Below are 18,771 nucleotides of genomic sequence, written 5' to 3' on the forward strand. Positions count from 1 at the left end.
TGTGCATTAGTCGATTAGCGAGTCCACAGGCCCTCTAGTGACGGGTCATGTACCCTCTCATAGCACCTAGACTTGAATGCACTGCCATCATCTGTTCTTCGACAGTAATTGCAGTGGTACTGTGCGGTAATTAAAACACCACCCTAACCCATTATTAATGTATTGGGTAAATCGGTGCTGCAGTCTGCAAACTTCAGCGATAAAGGGAGTACTTCAGAGAGAAGGAATGGGGAGTTCGTGGAGTTTTCCATTAAATGCAATAGCTCATATATTTCGGTATTTTTGTAACGGGATTTTTGCTAGGAAGACGCATATCACTTCAGATTTGATCGCACGTCATTTTAAGTGCGCCGTCGTCACTGTGTACTTCACGACGTTTTCGAACTCCGTCATAGCGTGTTCCCTAGTCCAATAAATGTTCCATCATACTAGCTAAAGGCTCCACCCTCCTGTCAAAGCAAAGGATGCAGGATGGGGCAGGAGCAGGCATTCTTCTGTCTATTTGACTCCCTCGATGAGTCAGCCCTGCTCAGTCTGGCATCCCTGAAATAAACCAAGCAATAACGTGAAGCAGGTGTTCCCCGCAGCTAGGCAGTTGGTGAGGGAACAGCACCACCTCACTGAACGGTTGCATCCACTCACTGCTGGCTACATTTTGTTAGCTAGTATCGTTTAAAAATGTGCGAACCAGGGATGAGCTTGCTGCCATCCCCTACCTCCTCAGGGACACAAGTTCAGGTGCCGGGGACCCACAAAGGATGGCTCTTCAAGTGGACCAATTATCTGAAGGGTTATCAGCGGCGGTGGTTCGTCCTTAGCAACGGCCTGCTGTCATACTACAGGTAGGATAGCTGAAAAGCTATTCCAGTGCTATGCTAGTGACATAGTAATATTCTGTCAAGTTTAGGGATAGCTTGCTAGCGAACATTTCTTAAAGGTCACGAATGATTTGGGCTATTGTTAATATAATGTATTTAAATAAACACAGGGACTGCTACAGCAGTCCTTTATTGTTAGTATGCAACCTTGACTAGGCTATTTGACGTTAAAAAATGAATGCACAGGCAGTAACAAAGTTGCATAGCCTAGTGACGTCTGAGCATAAAGGGCAATCCCCAAGCCATGTTCTATAGTTTTCTTTTTTAAATGAATGTCTGCTTTTCAAGCATAGCCTACTCTAGTAACTCCAGTTATTTACAGAACATGTGGCCGTGACCCAGACTGGTTATAGCTGGATGATTGCTGCCACAGAAATTTTATGTATATAGCCTAATAATACTAATTATATTCAGTAACAATATCATGCTGAGAGTAATGGTTGTGTGTGTGTGGTGGCTTAGACCTTGGCCTATGTCCATGAGCATATATTTTATAAATACATTTTTATTTATTTTTTTGTTATATATTTATTTTTATTTATGTGTATCTGTGTGTGCATGCTTGTTGTGTACACTTGTGTGCATGCATGCAGGCAACTGAGATGGCAAGCAATCGCTTAACTTCCTTTCCTAGAAAGTAACTTTATGTTTTTGTGTGTCTGTAGAAGTAGTACTAGTTAGATGCCTCTTTTCCCTGGTGTGTGTTTGTGCGCGTGCACGCCCTGTCCTATAGGACTCAGGCGGACATGGCACACACCTGTCGTGGCACCCTTAGCCTGGCCACAACGCACATCGAGGTGGGCGACCACTGCCATCTGGTGCTGAGCAGTGGTGGTCGGAGCTACTACCTGAAGGCCAGCTCTGAAGGGGAGTGTCAGCGTTGGATCTCTGCCCTCCAGCAGGCCAAAGCCAACACCACTCACATGATGCACCACTCAGGTGAGTGAAACTTTGGCTTTTGTGTTGTCATGGGATAAGTGACCGTTCCAGCGGCCATCTATCTTTTAAATGTCAAGAAACAAGTGAAAACCACAATTGAACGGTTGAGCAGAAATAACACAGAAGATAAAGGACATCAATGGTATTACAGTCATGGACCTTCTATTTTTGTATGGCACCACTTGGAGGAATGACGCAGCCAATATTCTGCTCCTGACTCATGCATCTAAGGTTCTATTTGCCCTTTTAAGGCAACCTTGTATATCACAGGAATACTGCTGTAACAGATATGCATGTATGCGGCAACCATAATCTATTCTAACCTTGACTCCGGAAGCAGACATTATTTTTAGATGCAGGAAGAAAACGGGAGGAATAGCAATTCCTTTTGGTTGTTGGTAAATCTTGTGTCAGTTCCTCTGTCCAACACAGGGAGGTGCTCTAGCGACGTGTTTATATCTCACCCTCAGATTCTGCACACAGTGTCATAAAGCCAAATTTTACTTTTGCACACCCTATAGTCAACATATTTGGTAGTTATATTTTAAGCTTCCTGATGGTGACATTTATCTTTTGTTTGTCATTGAATTTGCTTGGATTGTGTCAGACAATCAGGGTGACAGTTTCCTGATGTTAAGCCAGTGGGAGTCAATGACATGAATTTATATTTCATGACGGTGTCCACTACCAAAACAGCAGACCAATCAGAGCCAAATTTTGACTTCATTGTTTGTGTTATGTCCTCACCCATCGGTCATCCTACTATTTCTCCCTGTATCTCCATTGCCCTGTATTTTGCTCTCTCTCTCTCCTCTGTCTTGCTGTTGTTCTTATTTTTCTCTCACATATCTCACACTGATCATCTATGAATTATAATGCTGTACGTATGCTATATTAAAATAGCCCCCTTGTGCATCAAACTCCACCTCTTTCATGATGACGGAAAACACTAGGAGCTGGAATGGTGGGTGGCGAGAGAGTGCTTGTGAATGAGAGGCACATAGACAAGGGGCAGATGAAGGTGACTGGAGAAAGGGAGCGAGTGAGGGAGTGGGAGAGAGGGAGGGAGGGAGGGAGAGGAGGAGGAGGCGGCAGTGAGTGAGTGAGCAAGAGCAAGAAGGAGAGGGTAAAAGAGAGAGAGCACGGGAGGAAAAGAGAGAAAGCATTCCTCCACCCATTCATTCATCAGATTCTCCAGTGTTTGTACAGAAAGCCACAAGGATCCTCTCTCGTGAGTATTTGTTTCTTTTTTTCATTTGGATAGTCATGAAGGAGGTCTCTGGTTTAGTTTGTGGGTGTGTATGTGTAGTCAGCACACATTGGATGTTTTCCTTTTCTGTTACAGCAGATTACAGCAGAAGGAGAAATACTCTGTAGGGCCACATCATTAAAAAAATAATAGTAGCTGGAATAAATGTACATGGGATGAATGAATTATTTTCAAGATGATTGACTGTTGTGCTCGAAACGTTCCATTTCTACTGTGGGAATATGTTGATTAATTGTGTTTTGTGTGTGTGTGTGTGTGTGTCAACAAACCAGTGCCATTGGTTGTACATGCATTAAAGATGTTGTCAATACCAAATAATTTTATAGTCATTTTATAGTGGTTAATAGATGGTTTTATATCACAATCCTGTCAAATGAATGCACATTTTCTGTGTTAGTACAAACTCACACAGAGGACAGTGAGAGGTTAGCGGACAGTGTCCTCTATGAGAGTATGTTCCAGTACAGAACATGTGTGTTCATTTGGTTTGATTCTGAGCTTGTGTGTCTCCACATTGTTTCTGTTTTACTGCCTCCTTCAGCCAACCACTCCTGGCTCTTTTCTCTGGCAAAATACATTTAGTAATTACAGTTAAGTCACTCAGCAGGATTTGAAGGGGGTGAGAACCTATTTAGGTGGTTTAACATTCCCTGTGACCATGCTGCAGCTTAGGGAGCTGCACAGCACAATGAAGACAGGCTGTGCTGTTTTTGCAGTTATGCCATTACGTCTACAGTCCTCTGGCTTGCCGGGCTGGGGCTGAACAGGACTCCTATTGTTTCATTAGGGAGTATTTAAACACTAGCCTTTACCTACATAGCCACACAGAGATGAGGCAGAACAGCAAGAGCTATAGTAAGTACTGCAAAATTTAAGGTTTGTGGCTGCAGCTCTGGGAGTTTGTGAGTGTAACCTGACCATGTGTTTCTTTGTGTGTATTTAGGGGTGTGAATGGAGGATTGAGAAAAGGGCCATGTGCTAATTGGATTTGTTGTGATAAAGTGGATAGTCTGGTCAGCAGGAGCCAACATCAGCAATCACTCCCATGTATTATCCGCTAAGTTGTATCATGAAAATAACAGCATCTATCTATCTGTCCATTTTTTATGGATTAAGACTATATGCCTTTCCTCTTTCCATGATTCCCTATATGTCTTTCCATAAACATTTTCTCTGTCTCGGTTTTCTCAGTTTCTGTTAGCAAAGGCTACTGTAGTTTAGTCAGAGATGACTCATACAGCTACCCCAGTCAGGTTCAGGAAGGTGAGAGCTCTCATCAGTAATGTGTTTTTCAATCTTGGCATCACTGTGTAAATCAACAGCCATCCCGCTCTCTCTCTCTCTTTCCTCTTTCTCCCTCTCTTCTCCCCCCTCCATCTCTCACCCCTCCCGCTCTCTCTCTCTCTCTTTCCTCTTTCTCCCTCTCTCTTTTCCCCCATCCCTCTCTCTCTCTCTCTCTCTCTCACTCCCCTCAAACATACAGACCACACCACAGGCATGATTCATCCCCTGCCAGATTAATTTTCGCACTGCTCTCATTGAGACACTGGCCAGGTTCAAGGTCTGAGCGCTGGGCGGACCTGAGACACCTCAGACACTGCTGGTGTGAAACACAGCGAGTGCGTAGAGACGCTCGTCCATGACGGCGCCGATCGATCCTTTGCCAGATTTGGGTCACAGGACCACTGTGGCAGCTTTGAATACGCTGTTGTTTTCTGCATCACTCTTGCTGTCTCTGTGTCTGTTTTTAATCTTCTTCCTCTAAGACCACACTAATCCACTTTCCCAGATTGTGTTTTATTTCTCTCTGATGTCGTTAGGTTGCAAAGTCCCCCTCAATTCTTGCTTTAAGCTGACCAAGCTAGCTGATGAGATTTTGTTGGGAAAGTTGAAAGTTATAATTAATCGGTGGTTGTTAAACAAGGTACTTTTTGATGCCATCAGTCTAAAAATGTCATCAATATCAATTTTAGCTGTCATGTTGAGTGCTGGTCGATTTGGCCAACTGAAACTGGAGTACTTGATTTTCCATATTGTTGTTTCAGTGGTGTGTGTGTGTGTGTGTGTGTGTGTGTGTGTGTGTGTGTGTGTGTGTGTGTGTGTGTGTGTGTGTGTGTGTGTGTGTGTTCATGTAGATCAACACCTCTGCTCCCAAATGCAGAGGCCCGCATTAGTAAAAACAATAGTGTTCATTGTCATATGATCCAGGTCTGCGGGATCCAGGTGGTGGTCTGATGTCTGATAGGCACTGTACTCTGTTACACAATGGAAAGACTATGTAAAGGCATCATTTGATGCCATGTTCAGCTGATGTCCATCCTCCAGGTCAGTGGCTCGTACACTAACTGCAGGTGAAGTGTCCAGTGGCACTCTACTCATCTCCAGTAGCATTCGGTTTGTTTTAAATGGGCAGAGAGAGCAAGACTACAGTTTTCTGGCATGATTCATACTGATCAGTATTCAAGAGCATTATTAGTGTGTGTGTTCTGTGTGTGTGTGCGTGTGTGTGTGCGAGAGAAAGAGATAGAGGCAGAGTTTCACCTGTGAAGTTGTTTGTGTTCACTTCTCACCATGGCAAAGTGAGTCATGTGGGTAGTGCCACTCCACAGCTGGTGTATCACCCTGCAGTTCTAATGGGGAGCTTGCGGCTCTGGCTCTATACTCTGATTGTATTGTGTAAAATGTCTGGTGTCCAAGGTTGTTTTGGATTTCTCTCTCTCCTTTTCCTCTCAGTGTGTGCTGTACTTGCTAGTGATTGCTGTGCTCTTGCAGACTCCTAAGGAAAGCAGAGGAAGGGAGGGGGGAGGGGGGCTGAAATGCGTCATTTTTTTCACCCTGTCCTGCTGCAGCTAAAAATAGGCCAGCCTGCTGATTGCGTGGGATTGCGTCTCCAAGGCAACCGTGTTTCATTCACAGAATTGGTGCTCAATGGGGTGGGGGGTGTTGGGGGTCTGCTGCTTGAATGAGAGCAGACAGTAACATGTTGGTTTTCTGCTCCTGCTTCCCAACTCAGACATTTCTCCATCTTGTGTCTTTGCTTTTTTGTCCCACATATCTGTATAATTGTGTTTACTGCAGTATAGTGATGTTTCTCTAATGACAGGCTTCAATCTCTACACATGTATATGTATATATATATAGACAAAGTGTATGTTGAAGTGCCTTCACCTAAACGTTATTGCCTGCTTTTGTGAATTCTCCAGCTTCCTCTGTTTTATACAATGATGCAAGTTGGTTAACACAATGTACAGTGAATACAAACTTCTCTGACCTTCAGTATGGCATTTAATCTGATACTCCATTAGAGGTCTGCTCTACACCCAATTAAATGGTGCTTGATTCAATTGTCCTGTGCATTGACTCTCTAAATCATCTTCTAATCGAACTAACAGCGTAAATCTTGTGTGTCAGTTGCTCTACTTCATATTTTATGACATTCTGAACGCTGTTGCCTCTGCCCCCTCTGGCCACAGACGACTCTGGCGATGAGGGTCCCGTCTCGCAGGCCGAGCGCACCCTGACGCAAGGCGCTCTCAAGACGCTCGCCAGCAAGCTCGAGGACCTGAGCACGTGCAACGAGCTCATCGGCAAGCACGGCGCCGCCCTCCAGCGCTCGCTGGGCGAGTACGAGGAGTTCCACGCTGCCACCGAAGGCGCCAGTGACAAGCTCAAGGCCGTCAACGAGCGCGCCGCCCTCTTCCGCATCACCTGCAATGCTATGGTCAATGTGAGTGCAGTGCCACAGGCTTGATGAACTAACCTTAGGTCCATGCCCTCAACTGACCCTACCCTGCCACAATTCTGCATTATGTACAGTGCTTCTGCCCATAGACTTCGGAACAGAGTTGGCTATGTAGGACTTTTTGCTGGCAACAGTTCCAAGGAGGCTTAGTGCAGTAAGCACTGAGTACTGCTACTAGATTCAACGTACAATTAATCAACAAGGGCATACTGTTGTTTATTCGGTTACGTTGAAGTGTTGTTAATCAACTCTGTTGCAAAGGATTATTTTGTAACACTACTCCCTTGTACAAATTACTTGAAAGGAGTTCACAGCTAGTCTATCTGAGGAAGAGCTAATGTGCATTCCTTTATCCTTTAAATCCCTGCTAAAGTACACACTTTTTTACTTTCCTGAAATAAACACATTATTGTCTCCTGGAATTGTTTTCCTCTTACAGGTACAATTTCTTGTTCTGGAGAAATGGATGCTTTTTTTCTACTTGTTTCAATTATTTTTTGAACGAGGGTGTACCAGTTACAATGCACAGTGTCCAATGAAAATAAATAAAAACAAGTAGAATTTTGTCCATTGAATGTTGTAGATGCCAAGAGCATTAGTGAATCATCCTAAAGGTGGCTGAAATGTGGCTGAGAGGGAGATATTCTCACGTGGCGCGCCATCTGTTACCATGACTTCAGTTCCCAGAGTGCCAAAATTTCAGCGGAAGCATTCCCCATCGTTTTTAATTTGGGCCAAATGCATTCATTTCTACCTGAGCGTTTGGAACGTGAGTGTGATTAAGGCTGCCCCTTCCTTCCTGTCCACCTGGCGCGGCTCCCGTAGGCATGCCGGGACTTCCTGGACCTAGCGGAGTTGCAGAGCCGGCGGTGGCAGAGAATTCTGCAGCACGAGAGGGAACAGCGCCACCACCTGGAGGAAACCATTGAGCAGCTGGCAAAGCAACACAACTGCCTGGAGCGGGCGTGGAGGGAGGCGCCCAACCCACACGCAGGTAGAGGACACACACACATACACACACACACACACACACACACACACACACACACACACACACACAAGTACAGCTTCCTAGCCACACTCGGCCCAGAAGAGGTGTATTCAACCATAAATACATAAACCATATAAAATGCAACCATGCGTTTGGCCAGCTGTTTTTGCTCATTATTTCTACATATCAGGAATGACCTGAATTGACAAGTCCAGATGGCTTATGGGCAGAAGCACTAATGAGGACTGTGACCTTGTTACCCCTAGGGTGTGAAACCACACACACACACACACACACTGTTTGACTGTGCTCCACTACTGTTGAATGTGTGTGTGTGTGTGTGTGTGTGTGTGTGTGTGTGTGTGTTTCCCAGAGGGGGCTGAGGGGGATGAGAGTGACGAGGATGAGAACACGGAGTTCTTTGATGCCATGGAGGACTCTCCCGCCTTCATCACAGTGACCTCGCCAGAGCACAACAAGCACAGGTGGGTCAGAGGGGCAAGAACCCAGAACCGTCAGAGTGGACCTGTGTCTTTGAAAGAACAGGAAGAAACAATGACAGCTAAATGTACCCATAAATAACCTGAATACAGGCATCAGCCTAACAGCGAAAGAGCAAGTCAGCTCAGACCTTGTAGACTGTAAAGCTTTTACAAGTGGGACCGTATTATATGACTTACAGGCTACACAGCAGTCTTTTGCTGAACCTCAAGGGCATTACTAAATTAAAACATAATTTCCCGCCTGACTGCTTTCAACATTTAGGTGGGAGTGTGTGTGTGTATGCCTGTGTGTGTGTGTGTATTATACTCTGCTACTCCACTAAACTGTGTGTGTCCTATCACAGACTTTCAAGTAGCGGCCAGAGCATGAGTGGTGGGTTGGTTACTGACTGGAGTCAAGAGCATGTGAGTGGCACCCTCACTTGATCATAAACACACGCACTACCTTTTGATCATAAACACACACACTACCTCTTGATCATTAACATACACACTACCTCTTGATCATAAACACACACACTACCTCTTGATCATAAACACACATACTAGCTCTTGATCATAAACATACACACTACCTCTTGATCATAAACACACACACTACCTCTTGATCATAAACACACACACTAGCTCTACCTGCTCAAGCTTTTATTTCCTGAGTCTGGTTATGGTTTATTGTCCTCACGTAAGAGGCGAGTTCACATGCTAAATGTAGTAGACAAAGCACTGCAATCCAGAGCAACTGTACTGTACTGTAAATCCAGACAAGCCCTCCACCAGTGTGGAGCCTTAGCTGTTGTGTAATGTCAGCTTGTGTGTGTGTGTGTGTGTGTGTGTGTGTGTTTGTATGTGTATGTGTGTGTGTTTGTGCAGAACTCCTCTGACTCAGGTCAGCTGCGCAGAGCCCGACGGACCCGCATCCCTGACAAGCCCAACTACTCCCTCAACCTATGGAGCATCATGAAGAACTGCATCGGCAAGGAGCTGTCCAAAATCCCCATGCCCGTAAGCATCTTGCGCTCTCTCTCTCTCTCTCTGTGTGTAAGTGAATGTGTGCGAGTCTCTCTTCTACCAGATGAATTTTTAATACGTACTATATGCATGTCTAAAATATGTATACAGTTGAATATAGAAAAGGTTTTTTCCAGTCTACAGTAAAAGTATCTACAACAAAGTATGGTAAGGTATTTCTTTTCAGTATAGTACCCTTTGTCCTGTTTCAAACAGTATAGTACCCTTTGTCCTGTCCAGGTGAACTTCAACGAGCCCCTGTCCATGCTCCAGCGTCTGACGGAGGACCTGGAGTACTCGGAGCTGCTGGACCGGGCTGCCCACTGCTCCACGTCTCTGGAGCAGATGTGCCTGGTGGCGGCCTTCTCCGTCTCCTCCTACTCCACCACAGTGCACCGCACCGGCAAGCCCTTCAACCCGCTGCTGGGGGAGACCTATGAGCTGGACCGCCTGGAGGACTACGGCTACCGCTCCCTCTGCGAGCAGGTCAGAGAGTGTGCACGTCCAGGTGTAGGGGAAAAAACTCATATGCTAAGTCGTATGCATATACAACCACACAAGCATGTATGGTCATACACATGTAAACACAATGCACACAAAATATGCAAACAAATGCTCTCCTCTCACACAGAAACATAGTGAGATGTCAAAATCCCCATTTTTATTGTGTACTATACCATCATAATTTATTACTTATCATGGTTAGTGTTTGAATGAAAGTTATCTCAAGGACTTGTCTTGGATGAGATGGTGGATGGATGGTGTGTGTGTGTGTGTGTGTGTGTGTGTGTGTGTGTGTGTGTGTGTGTGTGTGTGTGTGTGTGTGTGTGTGTGTGTGTGTGTGTGTGTGTGTGTGTGTGAGTGAGTGATGCTCGTGCGAGTGATACCACCAGCTTACTTATCCCTGGAGAGATATTATATATTATTGTGTATTAATCATGCTTAATTATAATGCACTGGGACTGGAACAGTTAAGTATTTTTAGGAAGGGCACCAGCTACTACAATTGTGCTTAATGTTGTGCACTGATGAAATTTGACATGTAACAGTAACATAAAGAGGAAAGCAATGGTATCTTCAACCACAAACAAATATATATATAATATATATATATATATATATATTTGTGTGATTTTATAAGCAAATAAATATTTTCTATGCATTACAGTTATATTACTGACATTCTCTTTGGTTGTTGAGTTAATAAGTTAAAAGCTGAGCTGTAGTAGAGCTGTACTGAACGCATGGAGGTTGTTTCCAAATCACATGCAAATCACATGCATTTGCTGATTTTTCTTCACACAGCTTTTTTATGACTTGTCTTTGGTTTTCAGTCTGGGGACATTGAAATAGTCAATGTGTGTGTGTGTGTGTGTGTGTGTGTGTGTGTGTGTGTGTGTGTGAGTGAGTGATGCTCGTGCTGGTGATGACCTTGTGCTGATGGGCTCCTCTGCAGGTGAGCCACCACCCCCCGGCGGCGGCCCATCATGTGATGTCCCAGCGGGGCTGGACCCTGTGGCAGGATATCACCATCGACAGCAAGTTCCGTGGGAAATACATCTCTGTCATGCCACGAGGTTAGTGCTTTAATGGATTCATTTAGTTGATATATATGGTGGCTATTCTGTGGATATATATAGCTGGTGTACTTTGATGCCAGAATGCTGGTAAGGTGCTTTGAGTGTACTTTAGAACAAGTACATTGCTGTGTGATGTAAGCAGTGGGTCCTGTATTCAGTATTTCGAGACAATGTGTTTTGGAGCTTTCATTAATTGTCCTCTCTGTTCATCTGCCGGACTCCAGGCTACATCCATCTGCAGTTCCACTCCAGTGGTAACCACTATGTCTGGGGCAAGGTCACCTCCACAGTGCATAACATCATCGTGGGGAAGCTTTGGATCGACCAAGTAAGCCTTTCTTCCCAGAATGTGCATGTGCCTCCATATGTGTGTGTGTCTGTGTGTGTGAGAGTGTGTAGTGCATGAGCAAGACAGCATGGGTTGGCAACATTGTCTGTGTGTAGTTGCATGCGCATGTAGAATATTCTGTCACTATGGGCCCTGATTCACTTCATCGCCATCTGTCTACAGCGATTGTTTTTCACACAGCTCCCCCTTGTGGTCTGCTTGAGCTCATGCTGTTTTGTTGATGAGCTCATGCTGTTAGTCATGAGCTTTCTCATTGGCCCAGTACATGCAGCACTTCAACCACCAGCTTACTTATCCCTGGAGAGATATTATATATTATTGTGTATTAATCATGCTTAATTATAATGCACTGGGACTGGAACAGTTAAGTATTTTTAGGAAGGGCACCAGCTACTACAATTGTGCTTAATGTTGTGCACTGCTGAAATTTGACATGTAACAGTAACATAAAGAGGAAAGCAATGGTATCTTCAACCACAAACAAATATATATATAATATATATATATATATTTGTGTGATTTTATAAGCAAATAAATATTTTCTATGCATTACAGTTATATTACTGACATTCTCTTTGGTTGTTGAGTTAATAAGTTAAAAGCTGAGCTGTAGTAGAGCTGTACTGAACGCATGGAGGTTGTTTCCAAATCACATGCAAATCACATGCATTTGCTGATTTTTCTTCACACAGCTTTTTTATGACTTGTCTTTGGTTTTCAGTCTGGGGACATTGAAATAGTCAATCGTCGGACGAAGGACACTTGCCACCTGAAGTTCTCCCCCTACAGTTATTTCTCCCGGGATTCCCCTCGCAAGGTGAGTGAGTGTCACACCATCAGATGGCAGTACTGCATCAAGAAACACTAAACTATTAAAGACATTTCATAATAGAACATTCGGGTTTAAAAAACAGTCTGACAGTGCAGCCCTCTCAGAAACAAAATGCAGATCTACCCGCTCAGCCAGCAGGATGCATTCCTAACATGATAGAGGTCCCCAAACCTCTCACTTCCCCTCAGGCCAAAAACAGCTATAGTTGTTGTGTCTGGATCTGAATGTGAGTGTGTGTACATGTGCTTCTGTCTCCTGGTTAAGATATCCACCTCTAACTGCCAAGCTCTGACTAACAATGTCATCCTCTCACTTGGCATTCAATACTGAGAATAGCCCTGGGGAAATAATTGGAGCGAGTTGTGGAAACAGCATCATATTATTAGGGGATTGTGGTAACATAGTGGTGAAGGGGCCGACATGAAGCAGTCTGAAAAGTTACTGCCATCATTGTTCCCTTGAGCAAGGCACTTAACCCTGAGCTGCTCCAGGGAGTCTGGTCCTGCAACTAATTGACTTCTGTAAGTCGCTTTGGGTAAAAGTGTCTGCAACATTTAATAAAGATAAAGATCAGTCTCTCTCTCTCTCTCCTCCTTCCTGTCTTTCAGGTGACGGGGGTCGTGATGGACAGTGAGGACGCAGCCCACTACATACTGTCCGGCACGTGGGACGATAAGATGGAGTGTGCCAAGATAGTTGACAGCAGTGGCGGCGGCTGTGGGGGCCCTGATGTTCGGCAGAAGACCGTCTACCAGACCCTTCCTGCTAAACTACTGTGGAAGAAATACCCACTGCCGTAAGCAGGAATCCAATGTAGTTCTCATTAATGTTAATGGAGGACATTAAGTCTACAAATGATCATGGCGGATGATTGAAAAACTACATTTATTGCTGGCGTCCATTGATTGCATTACATTATGTAACAACTTGCATTCATGTTCTGTCCAGAGAGTACCAGCTGTAGCAGACCCTTCATATTACTCTCCTCTTGCCTCGTTTACATTATGCTCTATCAGTGCCTATCATATTACTCTCCTCTTGTATCGTTTACTTTTTGCTCTATACTCTATCGGCGTCTTTCATATTACTCTCCTCTTGTATCGTTTACGTTACACTACACTCTATCGCTCTTTCCAGAGATAACGCGGAGAACATGCACTACTTCTCGTCGCTGGCACTGACTCTGAACGAGCCCGAGGATGCCGTGGCCCCGACGGACAGCCGGCTCCGCCCCGACCAGCGCCTGATGGAGGAGGGGCTCTGGGACGAGGCCAACGCCCACAAGCAGCGTCTGGAGGAGTCTCAGAGGCTGGATCGACGCAAGAGGGAAGCGCAGACTGCCATCGCGCTGGAGGAAGGTGAGGAGGGGGTGAGGGACATCTCAATGGAGGAAGGTGAGAAGGGGGTGAGGGAGGGAGGCTATCATCGCTCTGGAGGGGGGGGGGGGGCATAAGAGAGACCTTTCCAGAAGTCCCAGTTGTCCTCTTCCTGTTGAAACCTTTCGGAATTAATAAAGTTATCTATCTATCTATCTATCTGTCTGTCTGTCTGTCTGTCTGTCTGTCTGTCTGTCTGCCTGCCTGCCTGCCTGCCTGCCGGTCTGTCGGTCTGTCGGTCTGTCTGTCTATCTATTAGTATTCATCCATCCATCCATCCATGAGCAGATCCCACTCAGATCCAGTCAAGGTCCTCAAGGTCAAGGTTGTCTGATTGCCCACCCTGCTCTTGTGCCCTTAGGCCGAGACATCGACAGTTACCAGCCCCTGTGGTTTGAGAAGAGGTCAGACCCTGACAACGGGAACAGCAGCTATGTGTACCGTGGAGGCTACTGGGAGGCCAAAGAGAGCCAGGACTGGAGCCAGTGCCCCAAGATCTTTTAGGGGGAGCCAGTACGTGCAGCGAGCGGTCATGGAGTTACTCGGACAGCAAGGCCACAGAGAGCTGATGCTGGGCCTGCGTGGGTGTGTTCGACATGACACATAAGTGCGCGTAACAAAACAAAACAAAACACATTTAAAAACATCTGAGAACAGACTGTGTTGTTGTTTTTTTCTTTCATGAGCTCTGTCTGTACAAAGGAAAGCTCTGTCTTGAGATCAGTCTGTACAAACACAAAGTGTGTATGGTTTGGTGTGGTGTGGTGTGGTGAAGTGAAGTGAAGTGAAGTGAGGTGAGGTGAGGTGTGCGTGCGTGAGTGTATGCGTGCGTGAGTGTGTGCGTGTGTGCATATGTGTGTGTGTGTATGCTGTGTTTCTTTTTTTTTTCATTTGTGTGTCAAAAAACAATATTGCATGAAAATAAGTTGTAGACGCCAGCCGTGAGCACTTTACATAAACACTGAAATCACTGGAACTGTAACACAGTACAGGCGGCACACGGCTGCGTGAAGCAGTTCATTGAGAGTCTAGAATGGGTGAGTGCCTAAACCTGCCGACGCAGTTCCTGGAGTGTCAGCGCTTCTCAGATTCTAGCTCTCATGTCAGTGTTAAAGACATCCTCATATCCAGTTTGATATAAGAATGTTTTCATATCATATATGGATGCAATTGTGCAATTTTCTGCCTGCAACAACATTTGCATTAGTATATCATCTGTGTTGCTGCAACACATATGAACTGTTTTGGGTGAAGTAACACAGCTGGAAAAAAACACACTGTGATTCAGCATCTTCAGTTATTTACATTTATAACACTTCACGTGAATTATTAAATGACGTCTGACATGTAATGGGATTACGTTTGATTAAGTCTGAACCCCAGGCTTCAGAAAAGAAAGTGTTTAATATGAAGTTTATCTAGGTGAATTAATTTGATCTAGATCTGTAAGAAAAAACATGCCTCATTCCTGTGTTTGAGAAACATACAATCAATGACATTTCTGTAAATGTAAATTATGAAAAATGTTTGTGTACTTGAGTGTGTATGATCACTTGTTGCATTGAAACAGAAGAATTTATCCCCAGTTTCTCAAGACTATTGTAGCATAAAAATCAACCAGTGTCAGAGGCTGGCACAACAGTCCTCCACTTTGAGAAATAGCAGGCTATTCATAATAATGGGAACAGAGATTCTTTGAGCTGCACCACTCTTGAGGAACTTGACTCTTTAGTTACTGCATGTTTCTCTGGAAACATTTGACTTGGGGAATCATCAGTAAATTATCACATGCTTTACACATACAGATGCCTTCAGTTTGTTCTCTCACGTATGTGTCTATCTGAGATGCCATACAAATGCCATACCAAATCTATAGGCCAAAACTATGAACACACTTATCAACCGACTAACGTCCTATTAGAATTTTCTGTGCAGAAACTTTTGCACTATCCACCGTTTTTGCTAGTAATAATCAGACTATGCTGTGTTACATGTAAACGGGAATATTAATTGGATATTTTATCAACAACTCATGTAAACCCCATAATTGTAATATTGTCTTATTCTGAATAAGGTCAATAGTCATGTAAAGGTAGTCATTGATGCTCACCTCACAACTCTGACTAGAAGCATTATTGCTACCCAACCTTTGCGTTTTGCTTTCTTATGTAAATGTTATTACACCTTTGTAGTACAGTATGCAAGCTGTGTCATGGGGTTAGTGCTGGCTATGCCGGTGGAGAACGGTCTCTCAGACCCACATCCAGGTAACCTATATTCACCATGCAGATACACTCTAAACCCGAACTAGTTGTCATTACTAGAAAATTGCGTAGAAAACCGATTGCCTTACACCATTCTAGTTTTTACAAAACATAAAACTAAACATGTTTAGTTGTGTCAACTAACAACCTTATGTTGATGCTGTAGACAAATTAAGCTTACATTAGTAGTCTTTACTAAAAATCTTTAGTTCACTTAACTTATTGTTTCAGAAGTTGCAGTTGTATAAAATAACTAGGTTAAAATGCATGTTAACAAATTCATTAAAATATGAACTAAGTTCTGTAGATAGGCCTATTGTTTTTTTTATTTTAAGATTAGGGTACTGTATTAATTTAATTGTTTTATTAAAAATTGAAAAGAAATTCATCACAATGTATAGGAATGCCTTTTATTATTGATAAAACATGAACAAACAACATTTAAACTCATAAATATTCCACATCCACTGTAGATGAAGAACCTATAAAAAAAGACGAAGAACCTATAAAAAAGAACATAAGAAAACAATTTTTTAGTCCATGTTCATTTACACAGTTGAAATAAAAGTTTGTTATATCACCTATGAACGCAACAAATAAGTGAATGGACATCGGCTAACATTAGCCAAAAGCTAACCAACATGTGCTGCTATGGTTAGCTAAAACTGTCTAAGACAGAAACACCTACTTCAATGATAAAGTCTGAATTAAACTTAGTAGCACCAAGACAAGTATATTTACACGAAAACATATGTGATATTGTTATAATCTGGCATACACACCCATTGGAAGGTAGCTACCATGAGCTAACTGTCCGAAAAACTACTAGCATGCTAACAACGGAGCTAATGTTACCTTACTTTTCTCAGGTTAATGTAAGTTAATCACGTAAACAAACATTTAGCTAACTATTGGTCAAACTGAACATAATTTTCGGTTATTTCATCAGAATTTTAATCTTTCAACAAGTTCATCAGAAAGTTCACCCACCATTTGATGTAGTAGCCTATTTGTCACAGCAGCAGGAGGCATGGAGTCATTCATCTGGACTGAGAAGCAGGAGGAACGGTTGATGGGCAGAATTTTTTTAGACCCCTCCTCTGCCTTGCAAAAACATAACATTTATCATTGTCTCTGCTTAACATGATCAGTGCACTGTATATTTCACTTAAATAGTACAATCAACTCATTTCTTTTAGTTATGACATAGAGTTTTCACAAAACACACAAACATTAGTAGTGACCACCTAACATATTTATTACAACTAAATCTGGGTTTAGAGTGTACAATTTGGCAAGGAAAAGCCATGCCGGCTTTCACTTTCCGATGCACAGTATGATGCAGACACAAGAGTGGCGTTCACCACACAGTTTGACTTAAAAATGTGAAGTTGGGTGGTTTTCTCAACCAACAAAAAACTAATTTGCCACACCCTGACAATCCCTGTTAGTAATATTACAGTGTAATATTCAGGTAAAGGTTTCTACATTTACAAAATGAAAGAGAAAACCTCAACTACCTATCCAAACTAACACGTAGCACTGGAAGCCTATTGTAATTGCTGTAATGCAAATAGCATATTTGCATGCCAAATAGACTACATGGTAGGTCACAAAGTTCAAATTCAAATACTGTTTGAAAAATCTGTAGGCCTGTATCAATTTACATAAGCCAGGGCCGTAGTCACCACATTGAGGGGGACGTGTCCCCCCCCCCCCCCCCCCCCCCCCCAATATTCGGACATAGAAAAAGAAAGAAAGAAAGTGCTATACTAGGCCTACAGGAAACCAGCACGTATCTGAAATGTAATCAAACGTAGGGCCTAAATAACGCACAAATTAGTGACCTGGTTCCAGAGTAGCCTAGCCTACACCCCTGAGTGGTTTGTACTGGTGATTTTTCGTTAGTGGCGTGCGCTATCAAAAGCTACTGCGGTGAGGTAGGGCTGTCAACAATATCGCAAAAGCTACTGGAACAATTTTCACAAAACTTCTTGGAAAGGTGTAGCACAGGCTAAGGAAATCCCATACATGTTTGGAGCCGATCAGACTGAAAGGGAACATTTTCCATATTGTAGCCTATTCTCGCAATGATAGCGAAAGTGAAACGTTTCATTTTAAATGATGAATTTGTGCAAGCCTGTGTCATTTCTTTCACGTCTTTAATGCATTCATATGCTAAGTAGTAATGCAAGAAATTAACGTGTACTCTAATGATTGTTGCATATTATTTAGATGCGCACTCAATCGCGCATCCATGCAGGCAAAACGTGATCAAATGTGGCGACGTTTACAATACGTGATCGCCTAGTTAATGTGAATCGCGGACAATAACCAAAGAAAGGAATTTGCACCTCCATTCACCAATTAAAGGCTGTAGTAGGCCTAGTGTTTCTATGTTGGCACAAAACGTAATTTCTGTCAGAAGCCAGTCTATAATGCATACAGCGGTAACATGAGGTGAGTCAGACAGAGGGGCCTGTCGACAGGCGTAGCCTATTCCTGAATCCTGTCCCTTTCAAACTACGTTAAAATTGTGTGATTAGCCGCCAGCATAATAAAATCTAAATTAAAAGACAAAATCTTATTAGGCTCCAAACCTATGAGTCTAAGCCTTAGTTTAAAAAAATCTTCAGGTGTAAGTAATAAGTCAAAGAACCACATTCTGTGTAATATAGAGGTTATCAAAAGATACTCTTGATTGTAATTTCTTTTAAAGTATACATTTTGAACACAAATGGAGTCACGGGTCCAGGGATGGACCAGTGAAGTTGCTTCTTCTCCACCCTTCTGTTTTCACAAAACTCACCGGGGGGGGGCTTCTGTTTGGGGGTCCCTCAGACTCCACCACAGATTTGGTCCCCCCCAATGTTGACATCATGACTACGGCCTTGACATAAGCCCTTGTGCACTTGCTGTCTGTAGCCTAGTAAGAGGCTTGTATACACAGAGGAAACCTTAACAGTGAGTCAGTAGGTTACATCAGTCAACACTAGGCATATTCTTTTACAACCATAAAGTTATAAAAGCACAATCTCA

The 18,771-nt window shown here is 43.4% G+C and overlaps 1 protein-coding gene and 1 long non-coding RNA gene across 2 annotated transcripts; one reads left to right on the forward strand and one right to left on the reverse strand.

The window, feature by feature from the left end:
* The first annotated feature begins 489 nt into the window (after positions 1–489).
* Positions 490–15,262, forward strand: osbp2a (oxysterol binding protein 2a). The gene is made up of 14 exons (XM_076289326.1): positions 490–842; positions 1,612–1,817; positions 6,561–6,814; positions 7,655–7,823; positions 8,194–8,305; positions 8,668–8,728; positions 9,194–9,325; positions 9,572–9,817; positions 10,788–10,908; positions 11,136–11,239; positions 11,982–12,077; positions 12,701–12,888; positions 13,230–13,450; positions 13,830–15,262. Exons 1-14 carry the CDS (start codon positions 679–681, stop codon positions 13,970–13,972), a joined length of 2,217 nt encoding a protein of 738 aa, XP_076145441.1. The 5' UTR covers positions 490–678; the 3' UTR covers positions 13,973–15,262.
* Positions 15,263–16,128: 866 nt separating this feature from the next.
* On the reverse strand, positions 16,129–17,015 carry LOC143128107 (uncharacterized). Its single transcript, XR_012987811.1, has 2 exons — positions 16,723–17,015; positions 16,129–16,235 (listed from the first exon to the last, which is right to left on the reverse strand). It is a non-coding gene; the product is annotated as an uncharacterized LOC143128107 (long non-coding RNA).
* Positions 17,016–18,771: the final 1,756 nt, after the last annotated feature.

The sequence above is a fragment of the Alosa pseudoharengus genome, unplaced genomic scaffold (assembly GCF_046254945.1).
Source record: "Alosa pseudoharengus isolate Yale_2024_CS ecotype anadromous, Long Island Sound unplaced genomic scaffold, YU_APseudo_1.1 YU_APseudo_1.1_scf_17, whole genome shotgun sequence".
Lineage (NCBI taxonomy): Eukaryota > Metazoa > Chordata > Actinopteri > Clupeiformes > Clupeidae > Alosa > Alosa pseudoharengus.